General features: G+C 47.0%; 1 protein-coding gene across 8 annotated transcripts in view; it reads left to right on the top strand.

Annotated features, from left to right (window-relative positions):
• Positions 1-16,677, top strand: part of LOC104913764 (uncharacterized) — a 66,583-nt gene extending 49,906 nt beyond the window's left edge. For 5 of the 8 annotated variants that reach the window (XR_014887407.1, XR_014887406.1, XM_031556297.2 and 2 more), the window contains 5 exons: positions 3,848-3,951; positions 7,672-7,956; positions 8,439-8,579; positions 15,243-15,395; positions 16,437-16,677. Coding sequence is in view for 2 of the 8 variants with exons in the window: in XM_031556297.2 (XP_031412157.2) it covers positions 3,848-3,861 (14 nt within the window). In the remaining 6 variants the exon portion in view is untranslated. Of the gene's footprint in view, positions 1-423; positions 560-3,847; positions 3,952-7,671; positions 7,957-8,438; positions 8,580-15,242; positions 15,396-16,436 lie in introns of all 8 variants that reach the window. The other 3 variants (XR_014887404.1, XM_085239975.1, XR_014887405.1) reach the window with 2 other exon arrangements.
• The last annotated feature ends 2,098 nt before the right edge of the window (positions 16,678-18,775 follow it).

Below are 18,775 nucleotides of genomic sequence, written 5' to 3'. Positions count from 1 at the left end.
GGCTTAACTCTTTCTCAGAGCCCAACAGAGAGTCAGCTCAGAGCCTTCAGCTCTTTTACCTCCCTTTGCCCTTCCTGCTAATTTTTATTACGTGCCCTTAAAGTCAGCAAAATAGACTTCCTCAATGAGAGAGTATCTGAGCCTTGGGTGTTTATTGCTCTCGCACGATGGCTGGCAGCAGGCGCTCTCCCACAATGGGTCCAGCACAGAGGTGTCTTGGCAGATGACCATTTCCCCTGTGGTTTTTTCTTTCCTGCCTGCTGGGAAGATGATAAAAATACAGATCTCACATGTACTTTGTCTTATGTAGTATGCAAGAGTTGGGAATGCTCCTTGGAAAGAGAAGGAAAGAGAGATTCTCACTTCGCACCCTTTCTCTCTTTCTAACCAGGCAGCATGATATTTCTTTTGTTTGTTTTTTAGAGCCCAGATGATTCATGCAAGTTGGAAAGCTTTTACCAATAGTTTCCAAATACGGAAAGATACGCCTGCAGTGTGGCATATTTTAGAACTCTGGATTTAAGGGTTTCAGATGATGGACAATCCATCACAGTCTGGGGTGAGTAATTCCAATGGCTCATTACTCTTTCAATTACAAACTGGCACCTTCCTTGCAGTTTGAATTTGTCTAATTTTGGCTTCCAGCAGTTTGATCTTTATAGGCTTTTGTGTGTTAGATAAAAGAGAGTTTTGCAGTTAGAGATCTCTCTAGTAGGTGCTCTTTATCATTAATAAGTTACTACTCCTTCTTCTTTTTGGTAAACTAAATTTTAAAGCACCATAAGTATCTTGATGCAAGTGGTTCCTTCTATCCCAAGCCCTCAAAACTGTAATTGCAGTTCCCTTTTTCATTCCTAGTTCCCAGTAAGCACATCATCTAGTTTGAGACATCTGTGTTCGTCTGCAGAGGCACTAGGTGCAGGTACCTGTATTTAGGCCCCTGGCTCAGGTCCTAGGACTCCAGAAGTAGGGTGCAACATCCATCTCCCCTAACCTGAACCACCTATAGATTTAGCAGTAGGCCAGACATTATCACCTGGTCTCCTGGGCGCATCTTGCTTAGGCTAAATGCTTATGCGCTTTCCTGGTAAATGCTCACTGAGCTGCAGTAGCCCAGGGAATGCTGCTGGAAGGAGTACCTTCTGTTCTGCTGCCTACCACAGCTGTGCAGCCCCTGGCATGGCGAGGTGCTGCTGGAGGGCAGCTGGGCAAACTCACATCTTTTGGTTTCCCATCCAGTCTGCTATCAATTTATCTTCTGCAAGTTTGGGAGAAGGTGCCATGCTTCATAACTCATGTGCTGTTTGTCCAGCTAAATCCAGTGGGGATAACTTGTTGATTATAGGCTCATGGATAGAGTGTGCTGTCATTTTCTGCTCTTTGGTCCTGGCCGTCTTAGAAATTGCCCTGGCCTTTGTGTTGTGATGCAGTTGCTGGCAGGGAATTCTCAAGGATAGCCATTGTCCTCAGTCCCTTTGCCCACGCGTCTGCCTGAGGGGAAGCTGGAGAACATCGCCGGCATACTCATGGCTCTTCAGAGCCATGCCTGGGGTTGGCCTCTGTTTTACTGATGTTTTAGAGCTGTTTGACAGTATCCTGGCTTTTCCTAGAGTAATTTAGGTTTATATGCAGCGACTGATCATGTGCCAGGAGTTTTATTACAGACAACAAATCTCATTCAATCAACAGCAGAGACCAAACAGCCATTGTTTGAGCTCACAGCTTAGGACAGCACTGGATGACTCCAGGCACACCAGATGGGCCCTACCGCCCTCATTTTGCTCTCCAGGAGCAATCAACAAGTGGATGGGCTGCAGGCTTCCCAGGGAGCTGTGCTGGGTAGGATCACAGGCCCAGACACGGGATGCTTGTATGGGAGGTCTCATTGCTGCCTCCGATGAGTTGGTCAAAGTGGGACTTTCTGTCAAGCCTTTGCCACCATGCAGCCATTAGAGTGCAGTAGCTGAACAGAGCAACTTGCTGTTTCATCAGACAGTATTTTTTGCTGTGCCAAAGGTGTTTTCGATTGATCCAGCCATAAACATGCAATTAGTTCTTTGGGGCCTGTGAATCAGAGGCTCCAGAAGATCTCTCTCTTGCGCACTCTTGATAAACTAGTCTGTCTTCTCTACCATCGCCTGAGGTTCAGAAGGATGCTTTGGAGATAGTCTGCTTACTGACTCTCATTTCATGAGCAGCCAAGCTCTGTGGAGCTATTTAGTGGATGCTCAGCTGAGGTGCTGGCAGGCCTGTTGCAGCAGGGCAAAACTCACAGATTCATTGCTCAGGTAAGAGGGAAGCAGGGCAGAGCGCCGAGAGTCTGAAGGAACAAGCATGAGTGTGTGTAAGCCACGGTGTGAAACCAGCACTATAAATAACAGACTGATGGAAACCAGATCTGTTCTGCGTATGCTTCCCATTTCTACTCCAAAGCAAGAAAGTTGTTTGTGGTGAAACACTCATACGTGGCCATGCTTTGGCCTCTGTTCCTTCCCCCAAGGCATGTGCTGGTCCTTCTGAGACCTTTAATGGGAGGTTCTGGGCGTGACTGAGGAAAGGAATGTGCAGATCTCATGAAAGATTTCCTACTGATCACTACATGTGAGGGTAGGCTAGCATCATTCGTTGCATAATGTAAATTGTCTTTCTCACTTGTTTTGTTCTTACAAAAGAGAAATACTGGGAGCCAAAGTAACTGAGTGCAGAAGATGCTGTAAACAAGCACTTCTGATATCAGCATGCAGAGCTCCCCTCGTAGTATTTAGAGTGTTGGCCTCTTCAAGCTGCCAGTCAGACAAAGTGGAGGAGGCAGGAACTTCCATATTTAAACATCCTTGGTGCAAAATCCTCCCGTGAGCCACCAGAGCCAATAAGTTTGATTCCCTCTTACCTTCTACTCAAATAAATCACCAAGGTCAGGGTGATTAAGTTTGCATAGGTCAGTGTGAGTGGGAAGCAGCAGTACTGCTGGCTTTGGGGAATGTAAGGAGAGCAGAAATTTGGCTACCATTTTTCAAGGAGTTAAAGAGAAGGAAGCATATTCCCCAAGGCAAACAGCAGAGACCCATTTGGAATAAATCTACTTGCTGGCTGCGCTCCTCAATCTGGCAATCAGCTCATTTAAAATTGAGGCCAAGTTTAGCACTCTGGTCAGCTTTAACTAATAAAGATCTAGCATGGTACCTTGCTAATCTCATTAGATGGAGAGGTATGTTTTGGTAGCGGTTTCTGGGGAAGGACAGAGAAAGAAATACATTTAGCAATTCATGCTCGAGCTCCTTCTGCCAGATTTTTCAAAAGCATGTATGTATGGGTGTGTGTATACACAGTATGTATGCTCTTGTGTGCATGTTCCTACTAACCACTTCTACTTAAATATCCCACTGAATGTAGTGGTACCAAAGGCCCTATCCCCCAGGATAAATGCATTCCAGGCTACGGGGGTAGGAAACTCCATCAGTCTTATTGCATGGGGCTGGATACTGATCAGAAGGGGTCTTGGGAAGGTTTTCTTGTACGTTCCTGCTGTTAGACATGCTGAACTCTGCTATGCATGCAGCACACAGGCAGCATTCCCCCAAACATCAAAGTCCGGGAGAAGCTGTGATGTTAAAACCTGCTGATTTCAATGGCATGCCCAGTGCCTCATTGTCAAGTTTATTTTCAGCAACCAATGGATTTTCTTCCCTAGCTCTGTACTTAAAAAAAAAAAAAATATCAGGAACTGGGCCAGCATTAATAAATGGCAGTTCTTCCACTTGGAGTACGAGGCATTGCCCCACCCTACTAAGCCAACTGCTTGCAGGAAAACAGCAAAAACAGTTCTCTCTCCTTTTTCTGTTCCTAGACCGCCGTGGCTGAGTGCTCTGTGTTTGCTTTGAAGTGCCCCATGCATCTGCAGGCTCTGCTCCTCACTTCTTCCTGACGCCCTCCACAGTGACATCTGTCATGGTGAGCACCTTCCATCGCTGTCCTCCGCATGGGGAGGCTGGAAGTAATGCAAAGAGAGAAGCGTGGTGACACTTGGGACACACTTGATTAATCCATTGGTCAAGGCAGTAGCACGGAGGCTTTGTTGCACTGTGCACGGTTTGTTCCTTCCCCTTCCTCGTGTCACAACAAGGACGTTGTTGTGTTTTGTTGAATCCTTCCTTGCTTGAGGCCAGTCATTTATCAAAAGAGATTTCCATCTTGGACTAATAATTCATCTCTTATTGCAGCCCTCACTGCTCTGAGGGCCCATTTGTTTCCTCTTATCACAGCCTAATTATTTGGCCAAGGAAAATTTCTGCCTATCTTGGGAACAGTGGCTGAGGGATTTGGGAGAACCTGGCCTCCAGGTAGGGATGAGCTTGTGGGTGTGGGAAGGGGCCCTGGGGTCAGGCCTCCTGCTTTGGCAACTCTATTTTTGTGCTTTTTTCTCAAACGAATGCTCACACCCACACATCTCCAACCCCCCACTCTCTCATAATTGTCATAGAATCAGTTAAAGTTAGAAAAGACCTCTAAGATACTAAAGCCCAACCATCTATGGACAGATGCCCCCGCCCCTGGAGGGGCCCTGGGCAGCCTGGTCTAGTATTAAATGTGGAGGTTGGTGGCCCTGCATGCGGCAGGGGATTGAAGTTTGAAGATCCTTGAGGTCCCTTCCAACCCAAGCCATTCTGTGATTCTGTGATCTGTCCACCCTCACCATGCCCACACAGGAAAAGGGCTGGAAAAGACTTTGTCTTTCCACCTCACCCTGACAAACTGGCAGCAAAAAGAGAGTAAGAATTTGTGTCATCCAGACCTGGCCAGTGATGGGATTAAAGAAGAAGGATGGGTGGATGGATGAACAGATAGTAATCACAGAAGCATAATTAATAATAATGACAGAAGGACGTCCTGCTCCTATTAATAGTACATGCACAGCTTTAATCAGCTCTGTCCCCCATCCGACGGGAGATATCAACTGAATCAATTGCTAGTTTCTATCAGAAAGCTGTTCTGATCAGATTGATGGCCCCTTGATACTTTATTTCAGGAGAAATTCTTATTCAGTTATTTATTTCTGTATCGTAATCTACTTGAGGGACCCAGGACAAATTCCGTCTTGCAGCCATTCCCCTGCTCTGAGCACACAGCAGCAGACTCAGCTGGGGCCATCATGACCACTCGTACCACTTCAGAAGTTTTATTTAAGGAGAAGTTCCAAAACCTCATTGGTTTGTTAAGCATATCATAGGTATCAATTGCCCATCGCTGTATGGCTTGTAAAAGACACAGCAAATGCAATAATAACCTTTTCCTGCATTTCATCTGGAAGCCCCATTTACCTAAACCGAGCTGCTTCCAATGAATATTTCACGATGTGTTTCACCACAAGTGCACTTGCAACTTATGAAGCAAAAACACAAATGTTTTAATTCTGACAAAATGAGCATTTTTCATGCACCAGCCTCTATTCGACACATAGTTCTGTGGCTAAATGGCTTTCTGATTATCATGTCCCAGGATATTACTTCAACTGAAGTGATATGAAATGTCATTAAAAAGTAATGTTCCTCTGCTTTGACAATCATATTAGTAAACATTGGAGGCTCTGCAGGTTATATGTCAGGCGGGCCGACACTAATGGCTTTATTAACATATGCAGTAGCACTTTGTCAAACCTTCTTGTTAATCTAAATTTGCAGGTGACAATAAGAAAGGGAGGGGGAGCAAGGCAATGGTATTTAAATACTGCTTAGGTTTGGCCACAAGGAGCTGGGAAATCCCCAGCAAGATCAGAAGATCAGAGCTCCCCTCCACCCATCCCAGCCACTGCTCATGTTGGAGCATTGGGGCCATTGGGATCCTCCCAGCAGAATGACATGAGGAGGGGCTTCATGTGTCTCAGTTGCCAGGCATGGTTGTAAGGATGCTCTAGTACAGCAGTCTCCCATCCCTAGAATACCCTGACCTGATAAGGCTGCCTTTGTAGGGACCACTGACCACAGGGTTCCCACTGCTGTGTTAGAATCACAGAACGGCTTGGGTTGGTAGGGATCTCAAAGACCATCCAGTTTCAACCCCTGCTGTGGGTAGGATTGCCAACCACTACATTAGGCTTTACATTAGGGCCCATCCAGCCTGACCTTGAGCACCCGCAGGGATGGGGGTTCCTTTTTTGATTCTGCCTTAGGGGAAGGCAACAGCTGAGATGCTCCCGAGAGCAGCTCCATGTTCTCCATGGGCTAAGCAAAGCCAGTGACTCGCTGTGGTTTTATTTTGGGAGCTGGGAAGTGTCAGTACAGTGGGACCTATTCTTGTCCGAATGACTAAGCCTCTGCCAGCCCAGAGCTCTTCATCTTGGCAAACAGATGGTGCGTGGAGTAAAAGAGATGCTGTTCGCTGCGATGAAAGGCCTTTTCTTTCTGGAGCAGCGCCTTAAAGGTACAATGGTTTGTTTTGTGGTGCTGGGCGTTGGGTTGCCTTTCAGGGAGCAGCGCGAGCAGGGATCACAGAGCAGGGGTCACAGAGCAGCAGCAGCCTGGGGTGATGTTCCCAAAGGGGATGGAAGGCCCCCATCCTCTGTTGTTGCAAATTGGCCTGGCTGCAGGCAGCTCGGCTCTGAGGCATGCTAAGGTGCAAACAGCATTTCTTGAACCAGGATCATTTCTTGGGCCCTTCAACCTTTCACAGCCCCATGTACTCAATGAGACTCAGAGCTCATGGTGTGCAGGTACATGGGTCAAGCCACCTATTCCTTACCCATCTGTTGAGCTTTGCCTGGTGGCAGCAGTTGTGGATCTGCCACCTACGCCTGATGCTGCTGCAGCCTGTTACCTTGTTACCTTCAACTTTTGCAGATCTGGTACGGAATGGGTTTTGTGAAGGGTGTTTGGTGCAGCAGATGCTGGAGCTGATAAAGGCTGTGCTTATGCGAGAGCTCAGCCCGGGCTCTGTGATACCCAAAGTCTACGTTTTGCTGGGCACTGCTTGGCTGGCAACTTGGGGCAGGCATTTGTGATATCTGTGCTAATGGGCTGAGGGAAGGCAGAGGATTAGGGATAGCATTAGGGGACGTGGGGCTGAGCAGGAGCAGCTCCTGAGCATTTCAGTTCCTGTGGACGTCGGAGACTCAATACGCAGCACTCCTAGAATGGAGAGTGTACCTGGAATTATAGTGCTGTGCTTTCACTCCGCCTGTGCCATTCTGTGGCATCCTGTGGCACCCAGGTGTGACGTGGCTATGGGGTGTGGGTACTGACCTGCCCCTTCCCAGCCCAGAGCTGCCCCATCACTGCTCACGTGGTGCTCTCAGAGCCGCTGCCTGCACACACTGTGGTTATCTGATGCTCTGGGTTTTGTGGTGCAACACAAGGGCAGTGGGAACTGAAGAGCTGCTGAATGAATGTTTAAGGGAGGGAAGGATTTCCTCTCCTCTATGCTTTTTTTTTCCTCTTTCCTTCTTCTAATAGTGAGAATGGGGAAGAAAAAAAAAAAAGTGAAGTGTGGAAGGGCCTTGAGGGCAACAGGTTGGAAAATAAACACCAGAAGAATGAGAACTAGTTATCAGAAGAAGAGAATTATTTGCTTTAAGATCCAACTTCTTTTATTTCTTTGATCTTTTTAAGAAAATGGAAAAGAGAAAAATCCTTTTCATTGAAAAACTCCTGACAGATTTTTTGTGTTGCTTCTCCCCAGGATGGAGTTTGCAATGTAATAGCCTCTTCTGCTACAAATCCTGAGGCTTCACGACTCATCTATCTGCCAGGCAAAGTGTTTCCTGACCTTTTTAAGAAAGCTGGAGACGGCGAAGCAGCCGGACTGGAGGGTGCCCCATCTGCCTGGAACCAAAACAGCGTCGCTGAGAGTCCTGGAGGGGAGGAAACTTGCAGCTCGGAGCCAGCAGTGCGGGCTGAGAGCTTGCATGACCTCCCCTTCCCCCATAGAGGGAAGATTGGACTGGCTGCTATTGTATTTGAGCATGTAAGTGATGATTTTCTCTTTCAAAATCTCATCAGCTGATAAATGCACATCTCGAAGAAGCTGATGTTTGCGGGGGGATTGGAGGGGGGGGACTGGATGTCCAGGGCTGCTTTCTCTGACAGTGTTGGATATGAGCAGTGTGTACCCCACGTTTTGCACAAAGGATGTTGGAGGTGTGATGGCAGAAGGCATTGCTTCCCTCAGTGTTTTCTGTGGCAAGTTTGAGAATGGAAACCTAAAACTTGCAGCTTTGCTGGTGCTGTCCTTGGTCAGATGTCCTAGGTCACAGATGTCCCATTGGAGCATGGCTGTCCCCTGTTAGTGAAAGGTGTCCTTGTTTCAGCTGGAATAGATTGGATTGTTACCTAATAGCTGGGATGGTGCTCTGTTTTGGATTTAGGATGATGCTTCTGGTCCCTTCCAACTTGGGATATTCTATGATTCATAATGTGGGTAACACACCAGTGGTTTTGTTGGTGCAGAGCAGTGCTGCATGGAGCCAAGGACGTCTCAGTTTCTCCTGTTGCTCTGCCAGTGAGGGGACACAAAGAGCCGAGAAGGGACAGCACCGGGACGGCAGATCAAAAGGATATCCCATACCAAAAGGGATCATGCTGAATCTGGTGAGTGTTGCATTGTGCATTACTTGTTCTGTATATTCTTCTATCATTATCATCTTCCCTTCCTTTTCTGTTCTATTAAACTATCTTTGTCTCAGCCTATGAGTTTTACCTTTTTTCCAGTTCTCTTCCCCATCCCTGAAGGAATGAGCAAACTGCTGTATGGTGCTGAGCAGCCCACCAAGTACAAACCACAGAAGTGGTAGGGGACACACAGACACACACCCGAGCTGACAGGGCATTTGCTTCCACAATCTCCTTTCCATTGTATCCCATTCACTGTGTGGCTACAGCAGGAAGCACATGTTAAATTTTGAGTAGCCCAGAGAGGTGGTGGTGCCCCATCCCTGCAGACAGCCAAGGTCAGGGGATGGGCTGTGAGCACTGATGGGGATGTGGGTGTCCCTGCTCAATGCAGAGCAGTGGGACCAGATGACCTTTCAGGTCCCTTCCAACTCCAACAATTCTATGATTCTACAATCCCAAACTTTTTGGGTGAAGCAGAAGGGTTGGCTAACCCGCTCCAGTGCTGGTGCCCTGGAGAAAGGCATGATTAATTTGTTTAAAGCTTCACCAAGGAGATGTGTGCTCTTCCTATGCTGTGAAACCAGAACCAGAGCCTTGGTCTGTAATTCTTTCAAGGAGAAATGACGTATTTGGTCTTGATTAAAGCATTCTTTTAACGTTGATTAAACCATGGTTCAATTATTCATGTGTCTGGCTATTCATAGGCTACATAAGGAATTTATTGGGATGAGATGGGTTGCTGTGCTCGGTATAAAAACTTGCTGCTGTGCTCACTAGTAACTAGCGTGGCAAAAATAAACAAAGATGGCAGTAGAGGGATTTTCTGCATTAACAGTGTAATATAAATGGAGCAGTATTTCAAGCTGAAATAGCATTAAAATCTTGATGATTTTTTCCTTCAACATTGAAAAGCTTGAGGTGTATAAAACGTACCCCACGCTGATGAGGGCCTGTTTGTACCGATCAGAAGGGCTTTTTGTTGCTGTCATGTCCAAGAGGAAATCATTGGGAACGGCTGCACCTGGCTCTGCCCCACTTAGGTCACAGTCTCATGGATGAGAGCCCTGCAGAGGAGCATGGATGAGAGGAATCCAATCCAGATGCCTTGCTGAGATGGAACTCTCCTGAAGGTCAGCTTGGCCAATCTTGCTATTCCCAATGGCGTTTCCCCTCCTGTGCCAGTGCTGTGTTTTCTTGCTTGCATCCCAGTAGGATAAAACTCCGCATCCCAGATCTCAAGTGCAGGCCTACAGTGATAACACAGCTCCACGTGTCCCTGGATGAGAGGATCTCAGCTCAGCTCAGCATGATGGGAAGGGTGCCTGAGGGGGCATTTGGTCCTCATTAGCAGAAGCTCGGTAGCTGTTTTGTCATTTTTCTTGTTTGTCATAAAAAATAAATACAGTTTAATAGATGATCTTACAGAGCAGGTTTTGGCAACAAAATAGTCCGTGTCCCATTATAAACTTGATGTGTATAATTTAAAGCGAGATGGAATATAAAACCATTTCCAGCTCAGATGAGGGAGGGAGACACAGATTTAGGCCCTGATTGTGCTGAAATGAAAAACAGCACATTGTCAGATTGTGCATTAAATCATGCATTCCGTTTCATGAAGTCCAAGCTATAAACAGCCCTTTTCGGAATAATTAATCACAGTTTATTTTTTGGAGAGAGGATCTCTTTTGTTTCTTTGCTTATTTTTAGGGCTGCCCTGCGTAGAAGAGCCACCTCTCTTACACAGAGTAATGTGATGGGTTGGTGAGGGCTTGGGGGTGATGGGGATGTCCCATATCAGGGCTTTCCCTTCTCAGACCCACACACTGTGAGCAGAAGTCCTGATGCCCAATGGCAGGAAATCAGTGCAGTTCTGCTCAAACTCCAGTGCTGTTGTGTGCCAAGGAGAGATGGGGACCCAGTGCGCTTCCTAGACCCCTGTGGTGCATCCTGGTTTCAGCAGAGCCAGTGTAAATCCAAAACAGCTCTGAAGAAGTCAGTCGAATCGCTCTAGACTTAAATAGGCTGGAGGAGATAGGAAACTATTCACAGCTTGTGTGTAGCTGTTGACATCACATATAACAAGCTCGCTGAACGCAGCAGCAGTGTGGTGTAGGCAGGGTGCTCATCTCTGCTGTTGTTGTTTCCCATTATCACAGCTTTGTTACAGTTGTTTTAGGACTGCAGATCATTCAGGTTAGAGCGGTCATCTGTGTGCCATCCGTGATGGGATGCCACTGGGTGAAGCTTTGCCTCTTCTCGGGTTTATTATAAAGCTGCGACATTGCAAAAATCCCAGAGGGGTTAAAAATAGTGGTGGATAAAGCTGCCAACTCCTGCACCCTGGAGGATATCAAGCCAGCATTCCTCTGCCTTTGCAGCCTTTGCTTGTGCCGCGTTCTGTACCAGTGCCTGACCACTCTACAATCTAAAGTTTGAGTGGGTTTCTCCATCCACTCAAACCTCGTGATAAAGAACCCACCAGGTCCTATAGGAAACCTCCCCTTCTGCTACAGCAAGAGGTTGTACACCAATGTGCGTGTCCCAGGAGGTAAACCAGCCTTTCTCTGAGCTGGAAGTGGTGTGTTTTACTGGAAAACCCAACCAGTTTGCTTTGGCTCTGCTGCCGCACGTCCTCGGGGCAGCTGTTCCCAGGTTGGGTGCTCTGTGCTGGAGGTGTCGTGACAGTGTTGGAACTGCAGTGGATGAGACTTGTGCCAAAATAATTCACTTTGGGTTGCTTAACTTTTTTTTTTTTTTTTTTTTCCCCTGATGAAAAATCAAAATTTCCTCTGCAAGATGAGACATGATTCCAGTGGGGTGGGAGAGGATGGAGCGCTGGTAGTGCGGGGAGAGGAAATACTTTCTCTTAAAAAAAAAAAAGAAATGCTAAAAACGACTTTTCCTTTGCAAAATAAGTGCTATGACACATTTTTCTACCAGCTCTAATTTTGAACTGTATTAGTAGCTTGGTGCCAGCCTTTTGAGTGCTGGAGCAGCTCAAATTCCTGGCACCAAATTTCCCAATCTGTGTCTTTCTCAGTGGGACCAGTGGATAGGAGCACCCCAGTGTGGGGGCCACGGCAGTGAGGTCGATGCTGTGCTGTGACATTGCTATGGTCACAGATAGAGGAGAATTACAAATCCTGGGATGAACTGTTCAAGCATACAAACGTGTTTGGACCATTGGATGGATGGTAAAACAGTTGTGTGAATAGACAGCTGGGGTCCTGATGAGGTTCCAGAACAACCTCATTTGGACAGAAACTGTCCCAAAAGGTCTTGTTTGAGCTTCCTCCTTATTGTGTTGCAAAGTTCCACTGTCAGTGTGGCATTGTCTGTGCCCTTCTGTCATCAAAGGGTTGTGGGACAGTGGCTTTTGGGGAGGGATGACTTTGCGTTTGGGATACTTTCAAGACTTGAATTCAGTTCCAAGCTCAGCACCACTGCTTCTCTTGCCCACATTTACCTCTTAGAGTCCAGGTTGTGTTTTACCAATGAGCCAAAAGAGGATGTAAGGTTGTAGATGCCACCACAGTGCATGGATGGGGTTGGATTCCACGTGCACTCCGTGAGTGCTGCTATCTGTCATCCCCAAACCCAAAAAGGAAAAAAAAACATGATTTTCAGGACACCAAGAGCAGAAAAAATACTAATTCACCACTGGCTAGTTTGCTTGAAGCAAATGGATCAGTGACACTTGATACATACCTACATAAAACCAAGGCCGATGGCTTGCAGGGTCTCCGGGGATAGATTTTGTGTCTTTTCTCCTTGGAAACGGCACATGGCTGTTCACCATGTCTTGTGGACAGTAAAGGAAATAGATGGGGACTTTTGCCTTTTTTTTGGTTCAGTCTCACTTTTGTTGAGGACACCGCAAATGCTGGTTCTCAGCACCCAAGCTCTGGCCCCTTGCAAGGTTTGTGCAGTTGCACTGTAGCTGCTGTTCCAGGAGCAGATTTGATCCCAGAGGTGATGGTGGGTGGAGGATTTGCCATGTGCCTAGCAGAAAGAACAGCTGCTGCTTCACTGCATTCCCAGGTGGAATCTATGGCAGAAGGGAGGTACTGAGGTGTCTTCTGCAGTGCGACGTCTTGAAAAACTGAGAAAAAGTAAGTTTTCCCAGAATTTTTATAGAACATTTCTATTTCTTGAAGCATTTCATGGAGTTTTGGCCCACTTTCCAGCCCTTCTCTACCACTGTAAGACTACTTCTCTTGATAAAAAAATCTGATTTTCCTTTGGGTTGCTCCTTCTGAAGGTACTTCCCAGAGCATTAATTCTTCCTCACACTGGTGGAAAACAATGTCAGTCATAGAATAATCCCAAGTTGGAAGGCACCCACGAGGGTCAACACTTATAAATGTCGTAACGTCGTACAGCATCAGCAACAAATAGGAATTGGGTTTCCTATACCCCTGCTCCCATCTATGTGGATGAAGAGACCTTCCCACCGTGCTCATCCAACCTTCCCAGCAAACAGAGCTGTGCTGTGGCCACCACATCCCCAGCCGAGCAGCTGTGCCGGAGCAGCACCAATAGAGCTCTGAGGAGCTTGTGCTGTGTGCTCTGCCACCAGAATGAGTAAATAAAAGACTCCTCATTTATTTATGATGCAAATAGCAACTGTGCATTCAGCTCTAGGACTTGTTGATTATTTATTTAGAGCCTCCCGTCTCAGAGACACGGGTTGTTTGTGTGCGGGAGGCATCTGTCTGGGATTATTACCCACAAACAGACATTTTGCTTCTTGGGTTGTGGCTGTTGATATTTTTGAAATATCAAAAATATTGATATTCCTCTCGTTCCAAGGAGACATGGAGGTCCTGTTTCAGAGCCGCTCGCCGCTAGCGATGCTGCTCCATCAGACTCATGAACATCGTGTTTGTGCCACATCCCACACTGGAGCACCAAGCTCCAGCACACGTAGGATTCCACCGTGTTGGTGGTGAAGTGTTATGGCTGAAATCTGGCTGCTGTAGGCCCTCGGCCTCAAAAATCTGAAGGGAAGATGGGGAGGAGATGGTTGCTGGCAGGTAGGCAGTATTTGGCCCTGTAGCCCAGGGGTGGCTGCCTGGGGAGCTCCTTGCTTTCCCCATTATCTGATTATCCACCAAGCTGTGCCTTACTGAAACGCCTGTCTTTAATTATCCCATGCAGGAATCCCTTCTTTGTAAAATGATGCCACGGTCAGAGTTTTAGAGGCAAGCACTGATTTTTTTTCTGAGATTGCTCTTTTGAAAAGCTCTGTGTAGCTTTTTATTTGGTTGCCTGCCTTGCTGTCTGGGTGAACACGTGTAGGAATTATTTTCTCAGTACACCCATGGTGCTTTTGTGTAAAGTAGATTTATTTAGGTCCATTATGTCTCAGAGCTGCAAGGTGGAAAATTAAGAATTACTTCATGCTCCATAATACAACTGGCCAGTGTGCATCAGAGGACAATGAAACCCAGACCCGGATGCTCAAAGTTAAGCACCTCAGTGAGTGACTAAACACTGTGCCCCATGCTCAGATCCTGTATGTCTTCTCTTACAGACCAAGGAAAGATTGCTGTTAATTCAGTAATTTTGCTTGGCTCCTGCACCTATAGGAGCATTTCCAGGGCTTTCAGCCATTCTCATGGGTCTTCTCTGAATGTTCGTCCAGTGTTTCAGCCTACATATCAAGGTGTGGAGCTGCCAAGGTCATTGCAGATGGGATCCAACCGACATTTTTGGGTGTTTGTGCAGCCAGCCACCCCAGCTGGGGACTTCCATGCAGAGCCAAGGGAAGAGGGATCATGCCTTTGGATGCTTGCAAAAAAAATTCAGTTGTGTGTTTGGAAGGACAAAAGGGGCTCTGTGTGTGTCACCAGATGAATACACATCTGGAGAGATGTTGTGGGGTACTTCAAATACTGAAGACACCTACGGAGATGCATGAGCAGTCTCCTCTGGCTCCTTGGAGGCTGAACCTTCCAGCCTGAACCTCCCATAAGGCTGCTGATGGCACAGCAGGGCTTCAGAAGTTACCTGCACTTCGTTGTTTCAGATTGAGTTGGTACAGATAATGTGGACTAAGAATTCTGCACCTAATCTAAGCACAGAGATGCCAAGTGCACAGATCTTCAACAAGACTGTATGTGTAGACCTTCTGCCAAAAGGTAGCAGAAAATTTCATGTAAAAACAGAAATATGCTTTGGTTGCCTTGGAACATTATATCCTCCTGAGCTTGCTTGCATATCACTTTACAAAGATCAGCTGTCCACCAAACTACCAATACCTCCCAAACTTGGCTGTATTTCAGTGCTTGTGGGAAGCAGTATAAAAAGAAGAGGAGAATGATTGAATGTCTCTGTTTCCAATTGCCCATGGTGAAAAGTGCCTAAATCTAAGCCTGAAGATGGAGCTACATCTTCTGCATATGGGTGGTTGGGTTGTGCTTCTGGCTGGGGATGGATGTGGTGGTGCTGGAGAGAAAGGAGATGGAGCAGAAATAAGGGTGCGGAGGGCCGGTGGCCCATCTCCAGCAGCCAACCCAACAGGAGCAGCTGCTGCAGCGCAGTCACTCGGTGGCTCCCCACCTGCAGTTCCTCAAACCTCCCCCTTCATCCCTTTATTCCATTTCACTAATAAAAACCCTTCCTTCCTTCTCTCAGCAGATACTGGAGTGCAGCCCACGGGCCGGGAGGGGAAGGCTGCAGTTTGGCTTTTGCTCCCTGACCACCAGCCAGCTCCTATCTCGGGATGGATCCAGCAGCAGCGCGGGTGCTCGCATCCAAGAGCCCCATTGCTCTGCCAGGGCCACACAGGTAGCAGCGAGCCTGATGTGAAGTCAAGTGCAACATCTGGGAGTCTTTTCTCCCTGTGTTTTTCCCTTTTATTTTTGAGCAGCAGCTCTCAGAGGTAATGCAGGGCTTGTCAAAGTGCTCCTCGCCCACACGAACACCCCTACATCTGCAAAAACGCTGCCCAAATCTGTCTAGGAAACCTGGAGCAGAGCTCTGTTCTGGAGCAACTTGCTTGCTAGGGGGGGTTGTGGCACAAAGTGTCCAATTTTGTTGTCTTTTGGGGTATTCATGAAGAAAAGAGCAGAATCTCTTCTTCGTGCGTTCAGACGGTGGGGGTTTGATGCTGTGGGTTTGATGCTATGGGCTCACACAAGCTTTGGCTTCTGCTCTGGTTGCATTCTGCTCCAGATCTGATGGGTTTAAGAGGGGCCACCAATCATCCCCAGTGCACTCCATGAGGGATGCTGGTGACCAGTTTGTTCCTTTTTCATTTCCTGAGATGTTTGTTGTCCGCCCTGAGAATGGTGTGCTGCCTTGGGACCCTAACAATACCCACCAATGCAGAGCAGCACATACAGAGAATTCCCTGTTGACCCCAGCAATCTGTGGTCCTGAGAGCTGTCCACGTGAGGGAATGTCTGAAGTAAAAAAAAAATATTTCAGGAATTAATTATAAGCAGAGAAGGAGGCCAGTGCCAATGGTGCAGGTGGGGTCTCCATCCCCTAAGAAAAAGACAAAAAAGGGACAAGAAAAGCCTTCAGGAAAACATTATTTGAACACTGATAGAAGAAATGCAAATGCTGACATCTCAGTGAGAGATGCTCTGGACTTTTCCCAATGAACTCCACTGCAAGGGGGAAAGTGATGACTTTCCCACTCTACAGAGGAGGCACTCAGCCTGCAGACGTTACTGCTCAGGATGTTTTCGACAGAGTATTCCTTTGTTGTTGTTGTTGTTAAGAAAAACAGCTAATTCAACCTAATGAAACTTGAAGCAGGAGGAGAGCAGCCTGGACAAATTGCTCAACTGAGTGTTTTGGTTTTGTTTTATTTTCTGAAAGGATGTTCCAAGATTGGCCAAGATTCTGTTTGGAAATAGAAGCATCCTGCTTTCCAGCCCGTAATACTCCTCGTTTGGAATTGTGAGCTGAGTATCGCATGAATGGGGCTTCTTTGCTGAAGGTTTGAGAGAATTGAAACCAAATGTTTAAAGCTATGTGTCCAAAATGCGTGGCTTGACTGAACTCCGACTGTTGTGTTTTTTTAAACTATAAACAATATTGAGATTCTCGCTATTTATCCCCACATGCCTTAAGAATTGTTTGAAATTCTTTAGACATTTTTTCAAGAACTCAAAACCTGTTTCCCATGTATGTTTGTGCTGGCAGCTGATATCTAAAGGACAGCTCAGCTCCTCTGATTTCCCTTTAGCTGTGCAGTCCAGAATGGGGCAGGATGAGCTCTCTAGGAACCTTTTCCAACGGCCTTAAGTTGTGCCAGAGGAGGTTCAGGCTGGATGGTAGGAAACATTTATTCTGTGAAGGAGTGGTGATGAAAGGGCACAGCTGCCTGGGGAGGTGGAGGAGTCACTGTCCCTGGAGGTATTTAAGAACCATGGGGACATGGGCAGTGGGCATGGTGGGATTGGGCTGGGGTTGGACTTGGGGATCTGCGAGGTCTTTTCCAATCTTAATGATTCTGTGATTCTATGTATCTGTGAACAAGCAGCCCTGCCAGCAGAGCACGTGTGGCCTTAGAGATAATGTTTTGATTTAACCTTGAATCTTCTCAGTGTGTAAAGTGGAGGAGGTGGGCCTCAAGCCAGTGCTGGTTTTGAGTTCTCATAGCAGGGAGCCAGTCTCCATTGTGGTGGAAGCTGGTGTATCTGAAACTGGGGGTCATGAGTCTGGGACAGCCTTGAAAGGCAGACACTGCCAGTCTTGGGTGCCATCAGTGCCCTGCAGCATTCACTGTAGGCTCCAAGAGCATCATAAGCCTGTGGCTGCTTTCATGATCTCTGTGCACTTAACAAAAGGAGGTGAAATCCAGCATGATGAAAGCACAAAGGCTGTGCACTCGAAGCCAGGATCCCAGGACCCCTGAGAGCTGGGCATTAGCTCAGTGGCTGTTCTGCTGGGTCGATGCAATGCATTCAGCCCTACTTGTGCTGTTCAAATTGTTCTTCTCAGGAGAATTGCTTTGCTCTGTTGCCATCTCTTCTGTGCCCAACAGCAGGGGGTTTCTGCAGCAAGCCATATAGAAAATGTATTGATTCTGTTCCATAAGCCTCGTACATGGGAGTTAAGTGCTCCCCAGCCAATACCTTTCAGTTGTTTCCTTTAGATGTTGCTCACATACCTTGAATCACCGCTGTTGATGAAAGAACAAAAGAACAGAGCTGGGGGAACTTGGCCAAATGGGTCTAATCCTGCTCAGGGCATCACTGCTGCCCAGCACTGATGGAGCAGAGCATGGAGGCAGGTGATGGGATGTCATTGATAAAGGGCCCTCCATTGCCAGGGCTGTCCTGGTGGCAGGTTTTGAACAGTGAGGAAGTTTAGCAAGGTGGCTGAGAGCTGCTCCTAAGGTTCCTGCATGAACAGCTTCAGGTAATGCTCAGACTGACAGCTTTGGCCTCCAGAAATTACGCAGTTATCTTGGGGACCATGAGATGATTATTACCATAATTACTATTTAACAGTGCTGAGTCTTTTCTGAGAGCCCAGCTTGGCTTCCACACCTCTGCTGTGCCCACAGGCTCACCAGTGCTGTTGAAGATTTTGGGGCTCTATGCGATGTTGGCTTTGCAATAGCATCGCGCCTGGATGGATGCCACATCCCAAGGCATTCCCACCGTGTGACCCTGGGCACTGATGCTGCATCAGCTCTGATTTATTGAGAGCTTTCCCCACGGAGTGCAGAGCTGCCGCCCCTGTGCAGGCTGTGGACAAGCATTAAGATGAAGGAGGTCTGATTTTTTTTTCCCCAGGAACATTGCTGGCCAACGTCCTGGTAATAAATGCTGTGGATTGAGGAATGCAGTCTTGTTATTGCCTGGCTGAGGGGAATTCATTCTACACGTTGGCTGTCCCAGAGTTTTCCACCCAGGCGTTGCTGACTCCTCACCACGCACAGATATTTCTGTATTTCAGCAAAATTCCACACTTCTAATCTGGATATTCCTCGCTGGGTGGAGCGCAAAACCCACATTGTTAAGTCCGGATAGGAGTAATTAAAAGAAAATAAAATCAAAGGTGCTCAGCAAAGAAATGGAACATTTTTCCATGGAAGCCAAAAGATTATATTAAACTTCGGTGGTTTAATAAAATATTATGAAGTTTGGGAACATATTTTCCCTGGGACTTTCTCTGTTTATACGTCTGAAAAAGTAAATAGAATA

The sequence above is a fragment of the Meleagris gallopavo genome, chromosome 20 (assembly GCF_905368555.1).
Source record: "Meleagris gallopavo chromosome 20, MGAL_WU_HG_1.1, whole genome shotgun sequence".
Lineage (NCBI taxonomy): Eukaryota > Metazoa > Chordata > Aves > Galliformes > Phasianidae > Meleagris > Meleagris gallopavo.
The sequence above is the reverse complement of the archived record's forward strand: the minus strand, read 5'-3'. Positions and strand labels throughout refer to the sequence as shown.